Genomic DNA, 19213 nt, shown 5'->3' with positions numbered 1-19213 from the left:
CCGCATTAAGGTGCCTGGTTGCCATATAGTTTGTTGTACTGGCATGCCATTTGGTACGCATATGTATCTCACTAAGCCGGACAAAAATGTAATGCCAATGCATTAGCCACGCCCAACAGGAAGTGAGGTAATTTCACTTTTGTGCGAAATGCATGGCCACGAAGACGGCACAACTCCTCCTAGACCGTTCATAGGAATGTCACCAAAATTGATACACATCATCTACAGACATGGCTGACAAAAGTTACTAAATACGTTTCACGTAGGATAAGCCGTTCAGAAGTTATACGTCAATCATTTTTCACTTCAAAATTATACATGCTGAAAAATTCATAACAAATCTTCTGATTGCTCATAACTGCTCATACTTCACACGCTCATCACTCATTGGGCTTCTGACATGTTACCCAATTTCTGTGATATTTCGCCACTGGGGGCGCTATTTTGGGGCAAAAAATCCAATCTTTCCTCAAATTTGGTCAAACTTCACGGCCACCCTCTTACTACCTCCCATGTCATGTATACCACATTTTGGGAATTTTCTTCCATGGGGGGCGCTGTTTTTGGCCGACGCAATTGCTCCAAAACGGGTTTTTGGTTAATAAATCCATAATGCTTTTCCTTCACACCACTACCTTGTGATAGTACGTTGCTGTTGTAGACACTTATTTTTCCAACTCATAATCGCTCATGTACAGCATAGCGCCACCTACTGACATGCGAAGAACCAAAAAATTTATTCTTCAAAAATCTATATCTCATCTTCTATTTACTCAATTTTCCTCGCACTTCATACGCACACTCTTCATAGCTCACCTGACATATACGCCAAATTTTGTGCACTTTTGCCCCTGGGGGTGCTGGTTATGGCAGAAATGATATTGCAGCTTCTGATTTGTCAACCTTGGCAAGCAAACTCTTTACAAGACCCTTATTGGGGCGCTTGCCTTGGTCGACAACGCTCGAAATTTGGCTCCTTTTTCTTAGACTGCCACCCCTACTGGGAACCAGAAGCCCAGATCCAGGTGGGCCTCAGGGCCTCTATAGCGCCCCCTAACGTGTTGTGATTTTTGCCTCTCGCATTAAGGTGCCTGGTTGCCATGTAGTTTGTAGTAGTGGCATGCCCTTTGGTAGGCATATGTATCTCACCAAGCCGGACAAAAATGTAATGCCAATGCATTAGCCACGCCCTACAGGAAGTGAGGTAATTTCACTTTTGTGCGAAATGCATGGCCACGAAGACGGCGCAACTCCTCCTAGACCGTTCATAGGAACGTCACCAAAATTGATACACATCATCTACAGACATGGCTGACAAAAGTTGCTAAATATGTTTCATGTAGCGTTAACCGTTCAGAAGTTATACGTCAATCATTTTTCAATGCAGAATTTTACATGCTTAAAAATTCATAACAAATCTTCTAATTGCTCAACACTGCTCATACTTCACACGCAAATCACTCATTGGGCTTCTGACATGTGACCCAATTTCTGTGATGTTTCGCCACTGGGGGCGCTATTTTTGGGCAAAAAATCCAATCTTTCCTCAAATTTGGTCAAATTTCACGGCCACCCTCTTACTACCTCCCATGTCATGTATACCACATTTTGGGAATTTTCGTACATGGGGGGCGCTATTTTTGGCCCACGCTATTGCTCCAAAACGGGTTTTTGGTAAATAATTCCATAATGCTTTTCCTTCACACCACTACCTTGTGATTGTACGTTGCTGTTGTAGACACTTATTTTTCCAACTCATAATCGCTCATGTACAGCATAGCGCCACCTACTGACATGGGAAAAACCAAAAAATTTATTCTTCACAAATCTATATCTCATCTTCTATTTACTCAATTGTCATCAAACTTCATACGCAAACTCTTCATAGCTCACCTGACATCTACACCAAATTTTGTGCACTTTCGCCCCTGGGGGTGCTGGTTATGGCAAAAATGATATTGCAGCTACTGATCTGTCAAACTTGCCAAGCACACTCTTTACAAGACCCTTATTGGGCCGCTTGCCATGGTCGACAACGCACGAAATTCGGCTCCTTTTTCTTAGACTGCCACCGCTACTCAGAACCAGAAGCCCAGATCCAGGCGGGCCTCAGGGCCTCTATAGCGCCCCCTAACTCGTTGTGATTTTGGCCTCCCGCATTAAGGTGCCTGGTTGCCATGTAGTTTGTAGTAGTGGTATGCCATTTGGTACGCATATGTATCTCACTAAGCCGGACAAAAATGTAATGCCAATGCATTAGCCACGCCCAACAGGAAGTGAGGTAATTTCACTTTTGTGCGAAATGCATGGCCACGAACACGGCGCAACTCCTCCTAGACCGTTCATAGGAATGTCACCACAATTGATACTCATGATCTACAGACATGGCTGACAAAAGTTTCTAAATACGTTTCACGTAGCATAAACCGTTCAGAAGTTATACGTCAATCAATTTTCACTGCAAAATTTTACATGCTTAAAAATTCATAACAAATCTTCTAATTGCTCAAAACTGCTCATACTTCACACGCATATCACTCATTGGGCTTCTGACGTGTTACCCAATTTCTGTGATATTTCGCCACTGGGGGCGCTATTTTTGGGCAAAAAGTCCAATCTTTCCACAAATTTGGTCAAACTTCACGGCCACCCTCTTACTACCTCCCATGTCATGTATACCACATTTTGGGAATTTTCGTCCATGGGGGGCGCTGTTTTTGGCCGACGCAATTGCTCCAACACGGGCTTTTGGTAAATAATTCCATAATGCTTTTCCTTCACACCACTTCCTTGTGGTAATGTCTCTTGCCGAAGAAGCTGTGGAAGGTATTTCGCGGGGACGCATGCCCCCGCCCCCCTTGGCCGCTGGCGCGAGGGCCCGTCGAGGCCGCTTGCGGCTTTAATATTATATAATATAATTATTTATAAGTATTAGTCATTATATAAATTAATATAGATATGTAGGCACTGTCTAAAAGCAGAGCTCCTGATGAGTCGATGAGCAAAATATTTGAAGGGCACAAAATCAACCTGAATAGAATAATAGGAGCACGCAGCCGCAGACTGCAACGCACGCGCAGCACCATTTGGACTAATTTATCATGCACCTGTTCCTGATTAGAGCGCAATCACAGCACATACATATAAGGACTCTCAGTAACACACAGACTTTGTGAATTGGTGACTATGGCGTAGTGTTTTATATTTTAGCCCATATGTCATGAAACATCCTACAGTGTAAATTCTCATGTCCTCTGATTCCTTGGATCACAGGTTCTTACAAACAAAATAAAGCCCTAAGAACCATTTAGCTCTTGCAACTTAGATTTTAAGATAATTTCCATAACATGAAAAATTTGATGCTAACTCAATAAAAAACGTTGAGATTTGTAAATAGTATGTGAACTTTTTTTTCCTGTCTTTACCTGTCCAATTTCAGTGAACCTGAACTGCAGGGCATGCTGTACCCTCAGACTCCTTTGCTTGGCTCACAGGATTGGTTTTCTGCTGATGTAGCTTATCCACCTCAAGCGTTGCTGTGTTCTGTGTTCTGAGATGCTTTTCTGCTCATCACAGTTGTAAAGAGTGCCTATTTGAGTCACTGGAGCCTTCCTCTCAGCTCAAACCTGTCTGGGCATTCTCCTTTCTATACTAGCAAGGTATTTCTGCCTACAGAGCTGTCACTCACTTTTTTTTTCTTTTTTGCAAGATGCTTTGCAAACTCGTGAGACTTATGTGTGAAAATCCCAGCACTGCAGTTTCTGAAATCCTCAAACTGGGATCACATTTTCACCCATTCTGATGTCTATAATGAGAAGATTAACTGAAGCTCTTGACCTGTATTTGCGTGATTTTATTATGGATTGCACTACTGCTACATGTTGGCTGATTGGATAGTTATGTGTATGATCAGGGGGCGGCACAGTGGTACAGTGGTTGACACTGTCACCTCACAGCATGCGGGTTCTAAGTTCAAATTTTGGTGATCAACTAGGGCCTTTCAGTGTGGAGTTTACATGTTCTCCTCATGCCTGTGTGGGTTTCCTCCAGGTGCCCCAGTTTCCTCTCACAGTGCAAAGACATGCAGATTTGGTTCAATGGTGACTCTAAATTGTGAATGTGAGTGTGAATGTCTGTCTGTCACTTTGTGTTAGCCCTATGGTAGATTGGCAACCTGTCCAAGGTTTATCCTGCCACTCGTCTGATGTTAGCTGGGATTGGCTCCAGCTCACCTGCGACCTGCAATGGATAAGTGATGAAAATGAACAAATGAGCAAAAGTACAGATGTTCCTATTACAGCAGTTAGTGAGTGTATGTTCATTATTAGTTTATTACGACATTTAGAGTTAGGGTTCATGCTAACACCATTCACTAAATTCTATTGTTATACATACAGGACACTTTTTCAATGGAATAAAAACATGTATTCTATTCTCCTCCAGCAGGTTGCATTCTTTTGGTTTGATAGCATGCAATATTGTTAACATATTGCTTATTCTACGTGTATTACGTCTGATACTAGATTACTCTACCTAATGGAGAATGAGTGTTGAATACAGTTTACGATACTGCATAGCTGTCAAGACGACATGATGTCACATGTCGGAGCTGATGCAAATATCAGTGAGAAAGTTTTCTCCTGTGCATGCGCAGAAGCATTTCTTTGTTTGCCGGGAAAGAGAAAGACGCGTTGAACACCCGAAAGGCTGCCAAAACTTCATTAGATATGCTTCATGCATATTTACAAGAGAAAAACATACCAACGGACATCAAAAAACTGGAAAAGAGACACATCGGAGATGTAAAACTTCTGCGCTTGCGAGCAACTGTGACAATTTGTGAACAAACATGGCCGCCAGGTTTGCTTTGTTAAATACAGAAGATTTTGAGAGAATTTTGAAAGAGAAAGATGCATTGAACAGCAGAAAGGAATGTGTGTGTATGTAGTATAATAAAATAATAATAATAATAATATTGGCAGGCGGCATGGTGGTGTAGTGGTTAGCGCTGTCACCTCACAGCAAGAAGGTCCTGGGTTCGAGCCCAGTGGCCAACGAGGGCTTTTCTGTGTGGAGTTTGCATGCCCTCTCCGTGTCCATGTGGGTTTCCTCCAGGTGCTCCGGTTTCTCCCACAGTCCAAAGACATGCAGGTTAGGCTAATTGGTGGCTCTAAATTGACCGTAGGTGTGAATGTGAGTGTGAATGGTTGTCTGTGTCTATGTGTCAGCCCTGTGATAACCTGGTGACTTGTCTAGGGTGTACCCCGCATCTCACCCATAGTCAGTTGGGATAGGCTCCAGCTTGCCTGCGACCCTGTAGGACAGGATAAGTGGCTACAGATGATGGATAGATGGATAATAATACTGGCGGGCGGCACGGTGGTGTAGTGGTTAGTGCTGTCGCCTCACAGCAAGACAGTCCTGGGTTCGAGCCCAGCGACCGACGAGGGCCTTTCTGTGTGGAGTTTGCGTGGTCTCCGTGTGGGTTTCCTCTGGGTGCTCCGGTTTCCCCTAAAGGCATGCAGGTTAGGCTAATTGGTGGCTCTAAATTGACCGTAGGTGTGAATGGTTGTCTGTGTCAGCCCTGTGATAACCTGGTGACTTGTCCAGGGTGTACCTGGCTTCTCGCCCATAGTCAGCTGGGATAGGCTCCTGTGACCTTGTTGGACAGGATAAGCAGCTACAGATAATGGATGGATGGAAGACTCGTTCAATATCATGCCAGCTGAATGGAATATCTCATCTCATTATATATCTCATCTATATATAGATATATCTATATAGGCCTATATACCTATATATCGAGGGTTTGGAGCCAGAGGGAAGTAAGTGGCATTTTTGGCGAAAATGAGTTCTATATATCAAATGAAAGGTCTTGATGAGCTCTATTTCACTATACCGAAAAGACACATCAGAAATCAACCTATATTGAATAAAACAACAAAACAACAAAGACCTTACTCAGAAGTGGGCATCGGTGTTGTAGCCAAAAGGGCGTATGTTCCATTTACACCTATGGCTTAGATAGGCTTAGAAGGCGTAGCTTAAGTGAAGTCATAACAACAAGATAACTGAACAAGATAACTGAAATTGAACTGCTTGAAAGTACAGTAGATGTTAAACTGTTCAAGTGTTTGAAATGAAAGACATAAATGTGAAGTCATAAATGAGAATGGAGCAAAGGGATGCGAAAAGGGGGATGAGAATTGAATTGTGTACTTGTATAGGAAGGAAATGGCCAGGCTACACTGCAATTAAACTAAATAGAGAAGTGGAGAGACCAACACATCAGAATGTGTTTGTTGTATACAGTATTTGAAATAAAATGAAAAAAAAATTACTTGTTAATCACATTGTTTTTAACCAAGGATGAGCAGATACGCCTATTTTCCTTTCAAAACATTAGAAATGTTTGGTGCCCAAAAGGCGTATCCTATCTTTTTTGCCATATTTTTAAGATTTTACAAGATTTTTGAATATGTTCAATATGTTAATATCATATTTTTATTTAATGACTACCTCATTTAAGTATGTTTATGGCTATAATGTTGTGGTTAAAGGTAAATAAATTTTGTTGATTAAAGGGTGGTCAAAATTTTGTTTTGGCTCTCCTGTAAAGTTGGTCAAATGTGACTTACGCCCCTCTGGCTCCAAACCCTCGATCTCATCTCATCTCATCTCATCATCTCTAGCCGCTTTATCCTTCTACAGGGTCGCAGGCAAGCTGGAGCCTATCCCAGCTGACTATGGGCGAAAGGCGGGGTACACCCTGGACAAGTCGCCAGGTCATCGCAGGGCTGACACATAGACACAGACAACCATTCACACTCACATTCACACCTACGGTCAATTTAGAGTCACCAGTTAACCTAACCTGCATGTCTTTGGACTGTGGGGGAAACCGGAGCACCCGGAGGAAACCCACGCGGACACGGGGAGAACATGCAAACTCCACACAGAAAGGCCCTCGCCGGCCCCGGGGCTCGAACCCAGGACCTTCTTGCTGTGAGGCGACAGCGCTAACCACTACACCACCGTGCCGCCCAAACCCTCGATATAATTATGTAATTTTATATGTACGTATGTGACAGGAGAATATGCCTATGTGAGAGGAGAATGTATGTATGTGAGAGGAGAATATATGTATGTGAGAGGAGAATATATGTATGTGAGAGGAGAATGTATGTATGTGAGAGGAGAATGTATGTACATATGTGAGAGAATGTATATATGTGAGAGGAGAATATATGTATGTGAGAGGAGAATATATGTATGTGAGAGGAGAATATATGTATGTGAGAGGAGAATGTATGTATGTGAGAGGAGAATATATGTATTATATGTATGTGAGAGGAGAATGTATGTATGTGAGAGGAGAATGTATGTATTATATGTATGTGAGAGGAGAATGTATGTATGTGAGAGGAGAATGTATGTATGTGAGAGGAGAATATATGTATGTGAGAGGAGAATATATGTATGTGAGAGGAGAATGTATGTATGTGAGAGGAGAATGTATGTATGTGAGAGGAGAATATATGTATGTGAGAGGAGAATATATGTATGTGAGAGGAGAATGTATGTATGTGAGAGGAGAATGTATGTACATATGTGAGAGGAGAATGTATGTATGTGAGAGGAGAATGTATGTATGTGAGAGGAGAATGTATGTACATATGTGAGAGGAGAATGTATGTATGTGAGAGGAGAATGTATGTACATATGTGAGAGGAGAATGTATATATGTGAGAGGAGAATATATGTATGTGAGAGGAGAATATATGTATGTGAGAGGACAATGTATGTATGTGAGAGGAGAATATATGTATGTGAGAGGACAATGTATGTATGTGAGAGGAGAATATATGTATGTGAGAGGAGAATGTATGTACATATGTGAGAGGAGAATGTATGTATGTGAGAGGAGAATGTATGTACATATGTGAGAGGAGAATGTATATATGTGAGAGGAGAATATATGTATGTGAGAGGAGAATATATGTATGTGAGAGGACAATGTATGTATGTGAGAGGAGAATATATGTATGTGAGAGGACAATGTATGTATGTGAGAGGAGAATATATGTATGTGAGAGGAGAATGTATGTACATATGTGAGAGGAGAATGTATGTATGTGAGAGGAGAATGTATGTACATATGTGAGAGAATGTATATATGTGAGAGGAGAATATATGTATGTGAGAGGAGAATATATGTATGTGAGAGGACAATGTATGTATGTGAGAGGAGAATATATGTATGTGAGAGGACAATGTATGTATGTGAGAGGAGAATATATGTATGTGAGAGGAGAATGTATGTACATATGTGAGAGGAGAATGTATGTATGTGAGAGGAGAATGTATGTACATATGTGAGAGAATGTATATATGTGAGAGGAGAATATATGTATGTGAGAGGACAATGTATGTATGTGAGAGGAGAATATATGTATGTGAGAGGACAATGTATGTATGTGAGAGAGCGAGTATATATGTATGTAAAAGGGCCAGTATGGATAATGTCTTGTATGGCCCCTCATACTTATCACTCACAGACTTGCCCTCTCTCTCTGATTACCTGTTTGTAGGATATGATGTAATCAGCTGATTTGCATAATATATGCTGATCTCATTGGGCCGAAATCAGCCAATCAGAAATCTCCGCTCGTGCCACCTGCCAGGAAGAGAATTCCCTCATTCCTATCATTCTTCCTGAGCGCTCGCGCTTCACTCGCTTGCTTGTGTGTGTTTTTTTTTTCTATCCCGGAAACCTTGGAAACTCACAAGCAGCAGCACAATCTGGAGCTTTTCTGTTGAGTCCAAACTACTCGTGGATGTTTTCTTTTTCTGCGTTTCTTTTCGTAAATTATCAGCACTTCGTGGTCTCGACTCGGACACGTCCAAAGTGGCGCTCCAAGCTGGTATGTAGTTAGTTAGTTATTATTGAACAAACAAAGTTTGTTTACATGTAAAGCAGCGCTCGAGCCTTCGGTGCAGTAAAATAGTTTCTGAGGAATAAAACACGAGGATATTTATATTTAAAGATGAGCTTTAGTTGTACAATTTTTCTCCACACGTGTTTTCTCGCCTCTGAGAATATAAAACACAGTAAAACTAAAGTGGTTCCAGTAGTTAAATTGAACTGGGGAGAATGTCTGTCTGCGCGTGCAGCTTGTGTGAGTGAAAACACGAATAATACAAAAGATCCTCTTATATAAATATAAATATTAATCTCTTAACGAGAAAGAACACGTTTTATTGTAACAGGGCTTCATCTCCACAATGCAAAACAAGTTGACTGAGAGTAAGGAAAGCAATGTGTGTGTAGTTTTACTCCATTCTCTTCCCTTTTCCTGTGTAAATAGCCACTGCGGCGGTATTTTAGGAATGTGAAGTGTTTGGAGCAAAGCAAGGGTTTAAAAAGCTCTCAAGGTTTTACAAAATACAGCTATAAATGTCTCCCAGTGAGCGATCTTTCACCAAACGAGCTCAGTCTGTGCAGAGAAATCCTGTAGGGCAACTATGTGATGCCTTCAAAACTAATGAAATGAAATGAAAGGAAATGTTTATGTTTAGTAGAGCAGCGGCTACAATTACCATCTTTCAGCCATTTGAAAAAGTAGAAAAGACTTTCAGTACATCAATTGTGCTTGAATAATTACTCAAACTTCCACTGGGGGGAAAAAACCCGAGTTGATTACATAGGATCACGTGACACCGTTCCACAATTATCGACATCCAGATGTTTATAAAAAATAAAAATAAAAAATCGGTATGTGGTATTAAGTTAGCAAGACATAGTTTTTATTTAAAAATTGTTTTACATATACTTCTCTATTTAGTACAAAATATCTTTTATATAAATATATGGATGTGTGTGCTTTATGTAAATGAGGAAGTAATTCAAATGTTTGTAAACAAATGAACTGATGATGTTTAACCTGTCAGAAAACCTTTCTGTTCCACTTTCTAAGTATTTTCGGAGATCACATTTTGTTAATCATTCGTTGTTGTTTGTATTAATTTCTAGTTTTGTAGTTTACCAATAAATATCAGCAGGCAATCGACATTGTAACTGCATGAAAATACAGGTCAAAGGTCGCATGTTATTCCTCAAACCAAACTATAAAATGTCTACTGATATTGTAATATGTGGTAGAGATTTACAACAAGGCGGCACGGTGGTGTAGTGGTTAGCGCTGTCGCCTCACAGCAAGAAGGTCCGGGTTCGAGCCCCGTGGCCGACGAGGGCCTTTCTGTGTGGAGTTTGCATGTTCTCCCCGTGTCAGCCCTGTGATGACCTGGCGACTTGTCCAGGGTGTAGCCCGCCTCTCGCCCGTAGTCAGCTGGGATAGGCTCCAGCTTGCCTGCGACCCTGCACAGGATAAGCAGCTATGGATAATGGCTGGCTGGATGGAGAGTCTTCAGGGCTGAGGATTTTACGCTGGTTTCTCAGTAACATGAAAAGGAGAGAGACAGACAGAGATGGAAAGAGAGAGAGAGAGAGAACAAGGCTGGTGAGGGAACAACTGATTACAGCTGGCATAATGCAAGAGAGGCGGCACGGTGGTGTAGTGGTTAGTGCTGTCGCCTCACAGCAAGAAAGTCCGGGTTCGAGCCCCGTGGCCGGCGAGTGAACTGCCGTGTGAACGCAAGTGGGGCTGCACCGGTGCTAACACGCTTCTCTCTAGTAAGCAGGTTTGTGACGCGTGAACGCTCCACAGCAAATATGTGCCGTGTGAACACCCAGTATTTACTGTGATGACCCTTTACCTTAAAAAAACAAAAATAGTAGTCTCAGGTACAATGAGTGCAGTTTGATAAGGAAATGAGCTGTAGGCTTTGCTGAGCATCTTCCAGAACCAGCCACAGTTCTTCTGGACACTTTCACTGTCACACTTCCTTCTTAATTTTGCAGCAAAACCCAGCAGCCTTCATTATATTTTATGTCTGAAAAGTTCTCTCTTAGGTATTATTATACATACAGGGCACTTTTCCGATGGAATAAAAACACGTGTTCTGTTCCCTTCTAGCGGGTTTCATTCATTTGGCTTGATAGCATGCAATATTGTTAGCATATCACGTGCATTACGTCACTCTACCCAATGGAGAATGAGCGTTGAAAATGGTTCACGATATTTCATGGTTGTCAAGACAACATGACGTAAAACTTCCGCGCTAGCGAGCGACTGTGACAATAAAAAAAAAGCCGCCAGGTTTGGTTCATTAAATTCGGAAGATTTTGAGAATTTTGAAAGAGAAAGATGCGTTGAACACCCGAAAGGAATGTGTATGTATCGTAATAATAATATTGGCTGTTTTTTTTGTGGTATATCCGATATATTCTCTTCAGCAAGCATGATATTGAACTTATCTTCGACTCGTTCAGTATCATGCTAGCTGAATGGAATATACCTGATATACCATGAAAAAAAAAGCCAGCCAATATTAATTAATTAATCTAATTTTGTGCTGGAAAACGAACGTTTGGAAATCGAAGTGTTTTTGTACTAACTCAGTAATGTATTAGTCATAAAATAAAAACCAGTAACAAAAGAATAGGGTGCCTAAAGGGTACTTTTGCACAGTACTGTATTTAACTGTATAATGTATATCTCCGGCGGCACGGTGGTGTAGTGGTTAGCGCTGTCGCCTCACAGCAAGAAGGTCCGGGTTCGAGCCCCGTGGCCGGCGAGGGCCTTTCTGTGTGGAGTTTGCATGTTCTCCCTGTGTCCGCGTGGGTTTCCTCCGGGTGCTCCGGTTTCCCCCACAGTCCAAAGACATGCAGGTTAGGTTAACTGGTGACTCTAAATTGAGCGTAGGTGTGAATGGGAGTGTGAATGGTTGTCTGTGTCTATGTGTCAGCCCTGTGATGACCTGGCGACTTGTCCAGGGTGTACCCCGCCTTTCGCCCGTAGTCAGCTGGGATAGGCTCCAGCTTGCCTGCGACCCTGTAGAAGGATAAAGCGGCTAGAGATAATGAGATGAGATGTATATCTCCTGTAGTAATCACTACTTGTGCTTTTGCTGGATCGGGCCCGATGCAGAAAAATCGCTGAAATTTTGATATATATTTTTTTTCTTCTTCTTCCCCTCAGAAGACAAGCTTTATCATTTTATCAGAGCTTTCTCATTTTTCCAGCAGGGTCTCGCCGAGGATGGAAACACCTTTGGATGTTTTGTCAAGAGCAGCATCTTTAGTGCACGCTGATGATGAAAAACGTAAGTTCTGCTTTATATGAATAATATTCAGTATTCCTTATAATGTAGCTGCTGGATAAAGAAATGGCGTAAAGTCACCTCCACGTGGAGTGATTTTATTACAGTATTTGGAGGATGTAGTTCCTGATTTGGGATTTTCAGTCTGTTGATGTTATTATGCAACACTGAGATGCAACATAAACACCATCGGTCCAATGAGAGGACAGTCTATATCCGTAACCGTCCAACTTGAAACGCAATTTGGAACTTTTCTGTGAAGATCAAAACGACTTTTCCTGTTATCTTGGACAATTTTACGTGCTCTGTAATACAAGTTTGTGGTTTACATGTAATGGCGCCCTAGTCTTCAGTGGACAAAGATGTTCGCTTCATAAAGGATTAACCACGACAAAGCAAGATGATCATTTGCTATTTAAACTGAAACATTTGCTATAGGGGTGGCGTAGCATGTATTATTGTCGCCTCACAGCTCCAGGGTCCCCAGTTCAACCCCGAGTCTGAGATTTCCATTTGTTCCTGTGGGGATTTTTCTCCAAGTCCTCTCCCACCTCCTCGATGGTAGATCTATGACGGATTGCCCCAGGTGTGAAAGTGTGGGGTGAATTCTCACACCCAGGCTATATCTGTGTTCCTGGCTGATCTGCGTTTCTATAGCCCTCGGCCTCTCGCCTGTTACATAGCTGGGGTTACAGTGGGGGGCTGGTCCTCTGGTAACCACGAGAGTTTGACTCCCTACTCACATCTGTATTGCGGCATGCCTCACCAGATGGCAGTAAATAATGGGCTTTTGTTTGACCCAACAGTGAGTCGAACTCGGAGTCTCCTAGTTGAGAGGCAGACACACTAACCACTAAGACAGCTCGTGGTTGGTATAGAGTCTAGATCCACTGCAAAATGGTTAATAAATGAATAAATGTTTGCTCTACAATATATCGTGTGTATTACGCAGCTTTATGCAGCCATCTGTTCAAAAGTGGATGTATTTTTTTATGGGGGAAGCCATGGCCTAAAGGTTAGAGAAGCAGCTTTGGGACCAAAAGGTCGCTGGTTCAATTCCCTGGCCCAGCAGGAGTGGCTGAAGTGCCCTTGAGCAAGACGCATAACCCCCAACTGCCTCCCAGGCTGCTCTAGGTATGTTGTACGTCGCTCTGGATAAAAGTGTCTGCTAAATGCTTGCGATTTAATGTGATTTCTGGCAAACTAAACAATTCACTTCTTTCAGAAGGGTTATAGAAATGCACTTTTAATAGTTGTTCATTTCCATTCAACATTAATTGAACATTAACCCAACCAATTTATGAAACTTGGAAACGAGCCATTAGAAAGCTGTGCTATTTTCTTTGTGGGGGAAATAAAGGAAGCGCTGGCAATTTTTAGCACGTCCCAGTTAGCATAACAGGTTTAGCATATCCCCGTTTCTTCAGTGGAGGACATTGCATTTTATTCTATCCACACTCACTAGATATCAGCAATCGCATGCTCTGATTGACTACTCTACTACGACGCTGTCGGCTGATATAGCGTGAGTAGAGAAAAACAAAATGGCGGCGCATGTTGCTGAACCAACCGAGGACGAAATAAAAACTCGACTTGAAAACAAAACCCCAAAAATCCAAAAAAAGCAACAAAATATGGAATTAAAGTATTTGATGGGAAGAACGTATCTTTTTATTTTTCAAGAATTATCGCAACTGTCATTTCACCGGTTTGTTTACATTCTAAGCGGAAATGATTTTGTCGGATGTCTTGTATAAAGGTTTAATACCCCTGCTCTGAAGGAGGGGGGTATACTGGTTTACCTCTGTCCGTCCAGCCGTATCTCCGTCCGTCCGAAACACCCTTTTTCTCAGCAACCACAAATCATAGCCACTTGGTACCAAACTTCAGCTTGGGGTTCGATACCGTGCATACCGTTTTCAGGTCTGTCGCACATTTGACTTCCTGTTTACCGACTGAATGTATTTACGAAACATATAGGGTGGATTTTGATGGTATTTCAAGAAGCAAATTGCTATTTCAAAATGGCAGTTTACCAGGATGCTGTTTGAAATCCCTGGGGAGAGACACTGCTCTTTATTTACTTGTTTCAGGGTTCATTCTTTGTTGAAGTCAACGTTCATAATAAGTGTCCTATTCCTTCGATTGCTTGCGTTCTGATATAAGCGAGAGCGGGGGGGGGATACGTAAGTGAGCAGTAGCTCACAGTTGATCTTGTTATTTATTGAATTTGCAAAAAATAAAAATGCTCTGTTTCTCAAAATCCAGTGAATGTGGAGGATATAATAAAACAGTTATTCCACTCAATCTCGTCGTACTTTTCTTATAGTCGGCTCGCCTCGCCGCTACGCACCTCATCAGCTATCAGCTCATGTACGACTCGATTTCATAGAATAACTGTTAAAGGTCCCATGGCATGGTGGTTTGTTGATGCTTTAAACGGGCTCGTGGAGGTTTCCGGATGTTATATCCGCAGCCTTTCTCGAAATGAACCCTCGGCACGTAGATATAGCCTCCTGGGAGAAAGCCCCATTTCAGCGCTTTTCCCAGTGCGTCGTTTTGCTAATGAGAAGCAGGAGGCGGGGAAGGGTAGAGGGTGGGGGCGGGTCTTATCATTAATATTCATGACCTGTAAACGTGTTACCTCTGCTTGGCTAACAGCACTGTGACGCTACCTCCAGTGGGTCAGAACAAGCGGATGTGGGTGTCTTACTATGGCGAGAGAGAAGGAACAAACCGCGAAGGGAAAAATACCGCGCGCTGACGTCATTAAGGTGCGACGCGAGGAAATAAAATAAATTCAACAAATGTTTGGGTTTTTACTGAACAAACAAACAAATAAAATGAACGAGTGACTTAAAAAAAAGAATGTGGGTGTCTTTGTAAAAACTGTTTTGATTGGCTATTATAACAGAGCATGCTGCATGCTTTTTGGTTTTGTAGCGCAGAGTACCTGGCTAACTGCAGGAAGCGGTTAGCTGCACAGCTAATGTAGCCATTGCAAGGCTAACGTGGCACCGATTTTAAAACACGGCAAAACGACTTAACAGTTATACACTTACTTGTTCGGTGTTTGTTGCTGATGCGGCAGGGATGCTTGGTACGGACCCAGGCTTCAGTGACAGTTGATGTGCAAAACCTGCCCTGTACTGTCCCAAGTTGTGGAAACATTCCTCAGGAAAATGCTTCCGACAAACATACACCGTCTTAGGTAGACTCGATGGCGTATTATTGGAGTAAATAAAATTAAGCCACTGCGTCTTCAGGGGCTCTCCCGTCGGCAGTAAAAACAGACTCTTTTCTGTGTTGTCACATCCATGTACAGCGCAATTTCCATGTTTGGTGGCAACTTTTGAGCTGGGCGGGCAATCCATACAGTGGGTGGGAATCCGGGGGGGTGGGGATCATCTCCCTTGCTGACGTAGTAAAGGGAAGAGCTTATCAACGCGCCGTTTTGATGCGCCATTCTCAAATGTTGGGCATAGTTTGGTTTACACATTATGAAATTTCTAGCCACTGGGGTGACTTAAGAAGGTCAGAGGAACTCATTTTAACGTTAAAAAACCTCAGAAAGTGAAAATTTCATGCCATGGGACCTTTAAATATACTCACTCATGCTTTCTTTTAGCCTTCATGTTCTCATAACCATGCAAATATTTCTGCTTCTCCATCAGCATAATGTTGCTTTTGTAACTAGCTGGTTAATGTTATTAGTACAGTAACTCATTACAAAATCATATCATACCAGGGACGCGCAAAATCCCGTAATCTTTTGCTCCTGGTAAAGAAAATACTGAAAATGACACAAATGTTAGAGGAGGTTACCAGTTTCTTAGCTAGACGCTGCAGCAAGGTGAGAGCATAAAGACTGTATAGCAGGGAACAGGAAGAGCTGGTTTTCAGTCAGGGTCCTAACATGATTATCATCTGAACTGGAACACGCAGACCTCCAGACAGCCTGCACAGCAATTCAGTCGCTCTGCAGCCAACAATCTCTCCATAATCACCCTGCAGTTTCTCCGGTCAAATAAATTCCTTCCTAGATTAAGTCCGACACAAATCCTGCTCAGCAGGCAATTAGGATTATTGCGATTGGGTGTGCACGACCTAGTGATGAAAAAAGTACACATTTTCAAGCCCCGCTTAAACTACGTTGCTCACCACAGCGCTACGACTGTAATGAAATTCCTCTCAGTAAGACGCTGGTTTGAATATGCAGTACATTGTGTTTAGAGAAACTGAATAACGCAGGGTTTGCCTGGACAATCTTCATACAAGTTAAAGGCTGAAATATTGATTATATTTTCCATAAAATGGGCTTCGATTTCAGCTTAACCACACAGTACTATTTGGACGGGATATAGGTCACAGAGACGGGGTGTTCACAACCAACGTATGCATGGTCGTCACACTAATAAATCCATGTGTGTTACATAAACGACATTTTAACACCGATTATTTTGAGCTTTGCGATAAGCGCTTGTAGAAGGCATGGCTATGTGCACTGCGCCTGATTATTAGCAGGTCACATGACCATAACATGGGGCTCGCTGAAAACCCCTAGAAGTGTCGCTTTTGTGACAAGTCATTGTAATCATCTAAATAAATGACGTAATTGTTTTGCATTTGAAGCTTGGCCAACACTTTGTTTTGTCTTGTTTGTGATAGAAAAGACCGCTTCTGTAGAGTAAGCTTTCCAGATTTGTGTCTGTAAAAATAACTGGGGGCGGCACGGTGGTGTAGTGGTTAGCGCTGTCGCCTCACAGCAAGAAGGTCCTGGGTTCGAGCCCCGTGGCCGGCGAGGGCCTTTCTGTGTGGAGTTTGCATGTTCTCCCCGTGTCCGTGTGGGTTTCCTCCGGGTGCTCCGGTTTCCCCCACAGTCCAAAGACATGCAGGTTAGGTTAACTGGTGACTCTAAATTGACCGTAGGTGTGAATGTGAGTGTGAATGGTTGTCTGTGTCTATGTGTCAGCCCTGTGATGACCTGGCGACTTGTCCAGGGTGTACCCCGCCTTTCGCCCGTAGTCAGCTGGGATAGGCTCCAGCTTGCCTGCGACCCTGTAGAACAGGATAAAGCGGCTACAGATAATGAGATGAGATGAGAAAATAACTGGCTTGATAATTCCTTTGAGACTAAAATCCCAGAGATACTCCTGTATTAATTTCGTACCCGTCTCCTCAGGTAAAACTAATCCAATCTGAATACACCGAGAGGAAACTGAATCAGGACATGAACGTTCTCGCCTCGGTCGCGTCACTCTGGTCTTCTAAAGTTGCTGGAGAGGAAGTTTGCACCCCCACAGACCCCTGCTGTGTTTTTGTTTTGAACTGATGTGATGTCACACTTGTTGTGCTTGTGCGTCCTCCCTTTGTCCTCACACAATGTGCTTGACCTATTTTCACAATAGCGCACTGAGCACAACTGAAGCTCTTCCTTTTTTGTTTCTTTTAAGACAAATCTCAGGAATGCTCTCGCTTGCTGGAACACTTCAAGGGAGAGGCCCTGACTCACTCAGGTGCACTTTTGACTCTGATCTATGGCTGTGAAACAACATTCAGCGAAAACGTGCAGCTAGCTGGAAGGCGTGGTTCTTAACTGGTTGCGCTGTTTTGATGCAAGTCAGGTGGTGACTTGGAAATGATTGCAAAAATCCTCCAGGCCACTCGGTTTTACTCCACCCATGGCTGAAAACAGCACGTCAATCGCATAATGCCTTTTAATACCATTAGAGGACTAGAACATGGCCAGTGTGTGTTTACTCACTGTAAATAACTGCCTTTGGACAAGTGAGAATAGTTTGTGGGACTCGGTTCTCTTGGAATGTGGTGGAAGTTATTCTGGAGATTTTTGACATAGTTGAGGCAAACTATAAAGGCAACTTGTGTAATTACCGTAAAATATAAGGGAGTTTTCTCCCAATATTTTTGGTCACTTGTCAAACAGGGAGTTTGAGGATTAACGCCAGCTTCGTCTGAGACACATGAAGCATCCACTGCTGCTTGTGCTACATCAAAGTGCAACTGAACATAATAACCGCCCTCTTCCACATACATGAGTTCACAGATGTCAATGACTGGCTAGCGCCAATCTGATCTACGTCAAGTTCATCACCTGGGATCGGAAGTCGCCAACAATGGTGACCTCCTCACTGAGATCAATAGGCGACGTGGACTGGCAGCAGGCGTCATGAGAAGCCTTGGGAGACCACTCTGGAGATGACGTGACCTCTCCCAACGCACCAAGCTACAGGTCTACAACGCTGTGGTTTTGTCTGTGCTGCTGTACGACGCCGAGACCTGGCCTGTCAGCAAACCTTGGCCACCCGTGTTCTCGGCTTCGAGACCCGTGCCCTCAGGACCATTGAGGGGGTGCGTTGGTACGACCATGTCAGAGGACTAACCAAGCAAATATCCTCTGCACCATTGCACAGCACCATGTTAGTTGGCTCGGACATGTCCTGCCGCTATACAGTCATCCCACAAAAGCCATTTACGAGTTTGATCCGCCAGCGGTGGGATGGAGGCGCCCTCGCGGCCAACCATGCGCCTGTTGGAACGATGTCGTTCATCAAGACATCCAGCAGATTAATTTGAGACTGGAGGATGCCCTGGCACTCAGCCAAGACTGTGAGAGATGGCGGAGTTTGGTGGCACTGGTGAGCGCAATGCCATGCTGGTATGAGGTTTAGCAGGAGGACTCTGATTGACAGGGAAGTGAGATTAACGCTATCAAGGCCGTAGCCAGGATTTTTCAAATACTGAGGTTAAAAATGGCTGAGGTTTACTTGTTTAAGGTACTAAATTGTACTTTTCCGTGTCTCTGGAGTCGTACTGTTAACGGTGCATCTTTATGCTGTGAAGTTGCATATTGTACCTTAAGCAAGTACAGTAAACTACTACACTATGGATATAATATACTACACTATATTCAACTTTTTTTCCCCTGCCACGAAGTGCGCACGGGGATGGATGTAGGAATGGAGTCCGTCCT

The 19213-nt window shown here is 42.9% G+C and overlaps 1 protein-coding gene across 2 annotated transcripts in view; it reads left to right on the top strand.

Moving 5' to 3' along the window:
• The first annotated feature begins 8712 nt into the window (after positions 1–8712).
• The window catches only part of vgll4b (vestigial-like family member 4b), a 97243-nt gene continuing 86742 nt past the window's right edge, over positions 8713–19213 (top strand). The window contains exons 1-2 of one of the 2 annotated variants that reach the window (XM_060910775.1): positions 8713–8924; positions 12149–12225. In XM_060910775.1, the coding sequence (XP_060766758.1) occupies positions 12162–12225 (64 nt within the window). In that variant the 5' untranslated portion in view covers positions 8713–8924; positions 12149–12161. Of the gene's footprint in view, positions 8925–12145; positions 12226–19213 lie in introns of both variants that reach the window. The other variant, XM_060910774.1, reaches the window with a different exon arrangement.

The sequence above is a fragment of the Neoarius graeffei genome, chromosome 26 (genome assembly GCF_027579695.1).
Source record: "Neoarius graeffei isolate fNeoGra1 chromosome 26, fNeoGra1.pri, whole genome shotgun sequence".
In the NCBI taxonomy this organism is placed as follows: domain Eukaryota; kingdom Metazoa; phylum Chordata; class Actinopteri; order Siluriformes; family Ariidae; genus Neoarius; species Neoarius graeffei.
Note: the sequence above shows the minus strand (reverse complement) of the source record. Positions and strands in the feature narration are given on the sequence as shown.